The following is a 9,252-nucleotide window of genomic DNA, read 5'->3' as shown; positions in this document are numbered from 1 at the left end:
TCTTATTGATTTAATTAAGTTATTTTTTGAAAATGTCAATTTAAGATAATGCGACAGGGAACAAGTCTCATAGTGCACTATCTCTCATTGATTTAATTAATTAAGTTATTTTTGAAAATGTCAATGTAAGGTAACGGACAGGGCACAAGTCCCATAGTGCACTACCTCTCATTGATTTAATTAAATTATTTTTTAAAATGTCAATTTAAGGTAACGCAATAAGTCACGAGTCCCATAGTGCACTACATCTCATTGATTTAATTAAGTTATTTTTTAAAATTTAAGATAATGCGACAGGACACGAGTCTCATAGTGCACTACCTCTCGTTGATTTAATTAAATTATTTTTGAAAAATGTCAATTTAAGATAACACGATAGGACACAAGTCTTATAGTATACTATATTTCATTGATTGAATTAAGTTATTTTCTTATATTGTATTATATATATATATATAAACACATTATTGAATAAACCAAACATTTATGAAACATAATAGATAATTTAAAAAATAGAATAGTAAAAAATAATAAATAAATAAATAACGAAAAATAAAAATAAAAAATGATAGAATCTAGAAAAACTGAAAATAAATAAAAAAGGAAATTAAATTTAGGGATTTAGGGCTAGAGTTTGAAATTGATTTGAGGGTTTGAGTTAAAAGTAATTTGAGGTTTAGATCAAAATTGATTTGGGGGTTTAGGTTAAAATTAATTTAAGAATTTAGGCTAAAATTAATTTGGGGTTGGGCTAAAATTAAATTAGGGTTTAGAGTTAAGGGCAATGTAAGATATTCAACAATGAAATTATTTTTTCAAACACAATTATTAGACAACATACATGCATTATAATAACGAAAAGAGAATGAAATAAATGAGAAGAAAAATACATTTTTAGTGCTTATGGAAGATAAAGAAGAAGATACCATTGTTTTAGTCTCTCATTTCTCTCCTTATCAAATGTTTTTTTACTTTCTAGGAGTGCCTCTTTCTCCATTTTTTTGAATTTGCCTCTTGATTTAAAAACTAGGATTCCCTCATTGTGTATTTGGGTTGTCTCGTCCCTCTATTATTTTCTTAAAAATCTGAATCTTTCCCCTCCTTGTTTCTAAAAACAAGGTTTATAAAGGGGATTAGGTTAGGAAACCTAACCTGAATGGGCTCCAGCAAGCCCAACTGGTCACCCTCTTTTAATTTTTTCACCAATTACTATTTACTGAGTAACTTGTTATTTTTTTTTAAAACCAAATTACCCCAATCAAAATTGGATATTTACAATGCTCAACGTAAAAGACTTACTATTATGCAAATTAGGGTAGCTTTTGAAGAATCTAAGGCATGGCAAGAGAAGGAAAATTGAAAGTCTACAAAATATATAGAGAATAATTTTGACCAAAATTATTAAACTAGAACATTATTATATTTATGGAAAGAAATTGCCAACTAGACCATAAGAAAGGGATTGAGGAATTTGTTTAGATCACTCATTATACACTACGTCAATTAAATGATCGAAGTAATTTTAGAATGTAAGTAACTCAGATAAGAGCTCTACCAATTGAAGCCATTCCAAAATGGTTTAAAGGGTACGAAAGAGCATCATGAGGTCAACAAATTAATCAAATATTCAAATCCAATATCTTAAGGGTGTGTTTGGGAGTACCATTTTGGAGGGGGAGGGAAGGAAGGGGAGGGTTTAGGAGAGGGATTCCCTTGTTTGAGAGTTTAGTGGAGGAGAGGGGAGGGTTTTGAATGATTTTTCAAACCCCCCAAACCCTCCAAATGCCAAAATACCTAGTTCCCCCAAATTGAGGTGTTTTGGGAGAAAAATAAGCCAAATTACCTAACTACCCTTACTAATATTATTCTATAACATATAATGCATAACATACTATTGATTTTTTAAAGGAGGAAGAGAGATAAAATAGTATTTTTGTATTATATTAACTTTCCATCCCCTCCTATCTAAATTCCACACTCCCAAACAAGGGAGGGGTTTAGTTGGATTTGCCCTCCCTGCTCCTTCCTTTCCTCCCCCCTCTTTACCCTCTCATCCCTCTCCTTTCCTTTCCCTCTTAACTCTCAAACAAAGCCTAAAAGAATAGCGTAATTATTTTTCATACATGATATACATATATACTTTAAAGCATATTTGCATTCAAAATTTACTCATATACTATTAGGATCGATAGGAGTTTTATGCATCACATAACATACTTTCAAACAATAACATACTTTCAAACAATAACACATTACATCAAGCATGCACCTTTCTTTCATGATAACACCTTTACATGTGAGGGACCAAAACATTTGGAGACCAAATAAGTCACTTGAGACCTATCTGCATTGTCCAACCATACATCAACATGTTATCACTTTATTCTAAAAATATTGTCGGGCTTGAATACCAAAATGTTATGACATTGTTACACTTAGAGGCCAAATTATTCTCTCATAAGACATTGTGAGACTTAGATGTTGATATGTTATTACGTCGTTGGACTCAGACATCAAAATATTCCCTAAAAAGATAATGTCAGACTTGAACGTCAAAATGTTATGATATTGTTGTTATGATATTGTTGGACTTAAACATCATAACATTCTATCAAAAGACATTGTTAGGCTTAGATTCTGAAATGTTATAACATTATTGAACTTACTAAAACATTCCCCAGGAAGACAATGTTACACTTAGATCGGAATATTATGACGTTGTTAGACTTAGACAACAAAATATTCTTCCAAAATACATTATTAGACTTAAACACTAAAGTTTTATGACGTTATTGAAATTAGACATCAAAGCTCCCCTAAAACCGAGTTTTAAAAAATAAAATATTAAAAACACCAATTCTACGTAGAACGATTTTGACGAAATTAACATTCTCGTACTTGAAAATAAATAAAATATTGGAGAATCACTTATGAAAATTATGACACTTGCATCAATTTTATTCAACACTTTCTATTTACTAAGTTAACCTATCAATTTCAAACTTAAACTAGTCAACTTTTCACTCTATCATTGCAAACAAAATATGTCCCACTTATCTAGTAGAGCTACTTGGTTAAAAAAGGAAGATTATTGTTTTTACAAAATGAAAACTATAGCTTTTTATAACTTTTTAAAGTTATCTTTTACAAATTACTTTAAATAGCTTTTGAAAAGCTAAAAAGCTTCTCATAATACTTTACCATTTCAACAAATAATATCTTTTACACTAACCCAACATATATTGTTTTTCTTAAACAAAATTCAACTTGTTGAAAAGCGTTATGTAAAATAATTCTAATTATATCATGTAGCTAAACTTATAATTATAATCTTATTAGCTACAAACTATAATATCATAATATAGGTTAATTTTATCTCACACCTCACATTAAAGTGTAAGTAGGTGTAGAGGGTAATAAATTTTGGACAAAGAGGGAGGGAAAGTGATAAAGGAAAAAATAGATAGACAAGAAGATAACATGTACATTACAATAGAAAAATATAAAGATTACCCATCTAAATTTTTTATACAATTAGCAGTATAATATTTATTCATGTAGCACTTACACAGTTACACCATAGTTGTATATATATTAGATTGAATTGCAAAAATATGCACTACCAAATTTTATACATTATAATTATAACTATATCATTCATATTTAATTATTATTAACTCTTCAAAAAGTATAATATACATAAATGATAGATGATACATTGACTGCATATAAATTTTTACACTAACAGTACATAAATATAAATATTATACACAAAAATAATAGTTATTTTTTAGAAAATAAATTATCTAGTTATATTCTTTAACTAAAACATAAGTTATTCTCTATTTTTTTTATTATTTATCCTTCACCCAATGACCCAATCTCTATTATAGAACCGAAAGGACGAAAATACCCTTCCATTTAATACCTCGTAAACAATTCAAACCCCACAAATGACAAAAACACACTGTCCCACGTTGTTGTTTTACAAGTTGCAACTCTTTCCCTCTCTCACCGGAAAACTCACATTGCTCCTGGTCTCCGGCGATTCCCCTCCGATCCCAAAGCTATGAGTTCCGGCGACCTTCTTCACATAAACCCTCAGGAGCTGCAGTTTCCTTGTAATCCCTCTTCGATTCTCGAAAATAAAAACATTTACTTTTCATTGCAAAATTCGATTTTTTTTCATTCTTGTGTTTGGTTTTTGCATCTTATATTGTTTTTAATTTCTTAATTTTTATGTTTTTGGAGATAGTTGAGTTAAGGAAGCAAATCTCATGTTCTTTGCAGTTGTCTAACCAGACAGATAAATATGTGGCTTTCAAGGTTCCAATTTTACTCTTCATGTTTGTTTGATTTTTTTCCCTTAATTTGAATTTTTTTTAATTATTGTGTTATGGAGAATTGTAATTTGATTAGGGGTGAAATTTATTGATGGTGTTGTAGGTTAAGACAACAAATCCTAAGAAGTATTGTGTTAGACCTAACTCAGGAGTTGTGTTGCCAAGGTCTACATGTGATGTTATAGGTTTCTTTCTCTCTCTATGTTACTTGCTTTCTTCAGAGTCTATTTGTGAGCGGGTAATGCACGGAAAATGAAAGGCTTGAGAGTCATGATCTGTGAGATGGCTATGAAGCCTATTATTTCCCTTACGAAACCCAACTTGTAAACAGATCTTAGAGGAATGAAGTGTGATTTAAGAGCTTACTCCTTCTAGGGAGCCAAGTTGCAAGTGTAATTATAACATAAATCTCAAGGGGTGTTAATAATTTTTTTCAAACAAGAGGGATGCCAAGTATAATTAAGCTAAATATTAAGAGACACCTATGTAATTTCCCCTAGTTTTGTTTTCAACCGATTTTTTTGTGTGCAAAATTTTTAAGCACCATCCTTTTTACATATTAAATTTTCAGTTACAATGCAAGCCCAAAAGGAGGCACCTCCTGACATGCAATGCAAGGATAAGTTTCTCCTTCAAGGTGTAGTTGCAAGCCCTGGAGTAACCACAAAAGATGTCACTCCAGAAATGGTAACCATTCAACAAATAACGTTGTTGTATTTGTCTATTTTCACTTACCTCTCATAATTTCATGGTTTTCTAAGTTCATTGCTTATAGTTCAATAAAGAATCTGGCCATGATGTCGAAGAATGCAAATTGAGAGTTGTTTATGTTCCTCCTCCTCGACCACCATCCCCAGTTCAAGAAGAATCTGACGAAGATTCTTCACCTCACGCTTCCGTATCAGAAAATGGGCATTCAATTACCTCAGAATTTACAGCTGTGAGTAACTAACCAGTGAATTTGCCTATATTTTTCGAGAAAAATCTTTAGCTATGTCTTAATTGATAGTTGTAATAAACATGCACTGCAGGCTTCAAAAGCTTTTAGTGAACGGGTTGGACACCAGGATACTTCATTTGAGGTGACATCTATATTTTACATCGTTGCTCTTTGCCTCTTTGACGTTTAGAAGGATTTCTTGTTTCATCCCTAGTTGCATTTTCTCTATATTCTCTCTACCAAGGTTTTCTTTTCTATTAATGGGCAAAAACTAGCAGTCTACACTAGAATTCCGATGCATCACAGCATACTTTTTTAATTTGGGAAAGTTAATGCTTGATAGTCCATTAGTTCGTGTCATCCTTGAAGGTTTGTTCTAGTTGAGAAAAGTTTGCATATAGCTGGAGAGATATCTGGGATCGTTAATAATTAAGTATACTTCTAGCAGGTTTGAATCACCTTTAAGTTTTTGAAACGCACAAGTTTGTTAGTTTCTTTGGTTGGTCTATGATTTATTTTGATATTCTGTGGCGTTTAAGAATGTCCTTTGGGATGCTCCAGCATAATAACTTCCAAGTTTATTGACTCATGACTTTTCTTTACATCAGAAATTGTATAATTTGGTGAAATTTGTTGGTAGACCCTATTCCATGTAGTGGTCATCGCTAATTCTTTACTACATATGAGAAGAGTTTGGGTTGCTCTTGGTAACATCAAATGTTTAGAAAAATTGGGCTCATTTTTATTTTCTTATTAATTCAGGCACGATCTCTTATTTCAAAGGTGACTGAGGAGAGGAATTCTGTTATTGATCAAAATAAAAGGCTTCGACAAGAAGTGGTATGGAATTTTCTCTGAGAAATTCTTTTAAGCATACTTTAACACTTCTTATCTTGGAAGTGGTTTCCATAGGTGATCTTGATAGTTATCCTATGAACCCATAGACGACCTACTGCCAAATTATTATATGCTTATTATGGTATTTCTACTTAATTATTTCAGCAAGTTCACCTAGTGTAAGTTAAGCCGATCTTCTATTATGTTACCGTGTTATGCAGCTATTAAGATGTACTGAATTTAATCTCCCTCTCCTTGTGGCGGAATTTGAAGTTTGGGAAAGATTGATGCCATCTTAGTCATCCCTTAGTGAAAATAAAGTGTATCTGAATATCGTAAATGTTGTTTCTTATTCCTATCATAAAAGATCACAGAGGGAAAGACAGTACAGTTCATGTTATTTATAGGTTTAGTTCCATTCTTAATTTTCCAAGACTGAGAAAATTATTTTGGTTGTTTAGTTTGAAATTTATGCAAGCAATCCAATGAACATCCAGAAGTTTAACTACCTTCTTTACCAATGATATTATATTTTCCGATTCCTTAAAATGCGCTTGGTTTTTACAAGATATATAAAAAGGAGAAATGTTTTGATGCCTTGGTGCCGAAGTTAATAATTGCACCATATTGTGACTATATAGAATTTAAGAGTGTGAAGGAAACATTTATGGATTGCTTGAACTTACATGAACAGGAGCTTTTAAGGCGCGAAGCCAACAGAAGCAGTGGCGGCATACCGTTTATATATGTTATCCTTGTCGGCTTGGTTGGCATCATCTTGGGTTTCCTATTGAAGAGGACCAATCACCAGCTTCTCCAAAATGAGCAATTGTAGAAAGCAAACAAGAAAATCATGTATAATATGCTGAAACCGGTTGTTGTATTATGTGGTATGTTGTTCCTAGAAATGTGGAATGTGTGATAAAAAATAAGTGCTTCCATCAAATCTCATAGTGCAGATTGGTTGATGAAGTTTGTAACATCATGAGAATTGTGTTGTTATTCAATGTGGTAAATACAGGTGATTAATATGCGGAAGTATGATGACTGGTCAAAAACTTATAATCTTTTATATTTATTTTGTCTAAGTCATTTTCAATTTTGCTTTGTCAAAAAACAAAAGTAAAATAATGTGTCACTTTATTCTTTTATTTATAATAAGATGATATTTTTATCCTTAAAAGTAAATAAGAACTCTAGTATCTAGTATTAGAGATGATCTTTGTTATTTTTTGTTTTAATTGTGTCTTCCAAATTACACATAAAAAGTAGAATATTTAAAACTCTTTGAAAATTAAAAAGGTCATCTGAATTTATTTTTTAATCTTTGTCATTCAAGTAAAATTTATTTGCCCATTTCATTTTAATAATTGGTCTTACTATAATCATTTTAACTATTTTGGAAGGTCCTACAACAATTAAGTTGAGGATTATATGTTTTGATTTGATAAGTACTCAATTTGGTGTCCCAAAAGCAGTATGCTAGCTATCATAGTTTTCATTTGGATATGTTATTGTGTTAGTCTCATATTGTCTAGTATTAAAATAGAGTTGAATATCAATGTTATATATTGGACTAAAGTCCCTTGTTATTATGTACACTAGATATAAATACTAAATAGAAATCTTGGTGGCCGCTCAGTGCTCCCGAGGATGTAGGAATAATTGGTCAAACCATGTTACTGTAACACCGCGAATTTTACGATTTTGAATTATAAGATTTTATTAATATTTTTATTAATTATATTTTCGAAAATGAATTTCTAGGAATTTTCGGTAAAAAATTAGACGAAACTCTAGTTGAGTTTTAGTCTTGAAATTCTATTTCCAATTTGGTGATAAATTTTCATGATTTTCGGAGACAGTCGGTTTCGGACCACTGTCGGGATCAAATTTCACCCGGTACGGCTCAAAAAGTGGTTTTTGAGTTCCGTAACTCGGAATCGAATTCTGATCGTTCCATTGGCTTCGTAATTATATTTTGAGTCAAGATAGACCCTGAGCTGGTCTATAACTATTTTCTAGAATATTTTCACTCGGAATGCCGAAATTCGAAGTTCCAATCGTAAAGTAAAATCGGACGATCATTTTTGGCTACTCGAATATTGGCCGACAATACTCGAGCATGGTTTTAATCGCGCGCGTTTTGCCGAAGTTGTCGCGTCGCATGAATCACTTCAAAAAATCTACATACTAAATCTTATAGATTTCACTCATTAATGCCTTGATTTACTACCACCAAATCCCCTAAATCACTCACTTAACCCATGATTCACTCACCCTCTTAGATTTGCTAGATTGCCTTGAGAAATGGGTTTAGAAATCAGATTTCTCCTACCCCACAACTCTATAAATACCCATGTATCCTCATACATTTTCACTTTGCAAAAGTTGACAATTTGAAGATTTGAGAGTAAGTTACTCTCATCATCTTTTCTTCTTCATTTTCTTCTTCTTTCAATCTTCAATCTCTTCACATTCAACCAATGGATGTTGATGATATTGAAGTATGTTGTTCATGAGTATGTCAAGAACATATTCAACCGTTGAAATTTTCTAAAACACTTTCTAACTCATTTTGGAAGCAAAACCGAAAATGAGTGTTCTTGAACTCATGAAAAATGTGTGTTGAAACTATGAACAAGTTGTTTTCAAGAAGGTATTACATTGTTTTAATATATGAATTTTTACTTGTTTAAGCCTTTAACCATGGCTTTGGACAAGTTGGAAAATGGATGGATGAAAGAGTTTTAAGTATTTTAATAGTAATGAGTTTTGAAATATCGGAAAACTAACGAGTTTGTATTATGGTAGTTACGAAGATTTCTGGCATTTGAACCTTGCAAACCAACCGAACCGTATTGATTTCGTAAAGCACGCTTCATTAAGGTAAGAGAGAACACGTCGTGACATAGTGGTGTCCGAATATGACACCCGGATCTCCTAAACCATCTCAAAGGTTTTAGGGTTAACTTGGGTTTTAAGAAACCCAAGATTTTTATGTTTGAATGCTTTTGAATACATATGATTGTTGATGAAAGGTGTTGAATATTGTATATGAATCTTGTTGGGAACTTTTCTGTGTGCAGGTGTTTGAAAAACCATGTTAAATGTGTTTCGGTTGTCGAAAAG

General features: G+C 31.7%; 1 protein-coding gene across 1 annotated transcript; it reads left to right on the top strand.

The window, feature by feature from the left end:
- Nucleotides 4,001-7,145, top strand: LOC109362704 (vesicle-associated protein 1-2-like). The gene is made up of 8 exons (XM_019608690.1): nt 4,001-4,121; nt 4,256-4,326; nt 4,447-4,528; nt 4,915-5,030; nt 5,119-5,283; nt 5,375-5,425; nt 6,046-6,123; nt 6,815-7,145. The coding sequence occupies exons 1-8, from the start codon at nt 4,070-4,072 to the stop codon at nt 6,953-6,955; spliced, it is 756 nt and encodes a 251-aa protein (XP_019464235.1). The 5' UTR covers nt 4,001-4,069; the 3' UTR covers nt 6,956-7,145.

The sequence above is a fragment of the Lupinus angustifolius genome, chromosome LG12 (genome assembly GCF_001865875.1).
Source record: "Lupinus angustifolius cultivar Tanjil chromosome LG12, LupAngTanjil_v1.0, whole genome shotgun sequence".
In the NCBI taxonomy this organism is placed as follows: Eukaryota; Viridiplantae; Streptophyta; class Magnoliopsida; order Fabales; family Fabaceae; genus Lupinus; species Lupinus angustifolius.
This window is presented reverse-complemented; position numbering and strand designations above follow the sequence as displayed.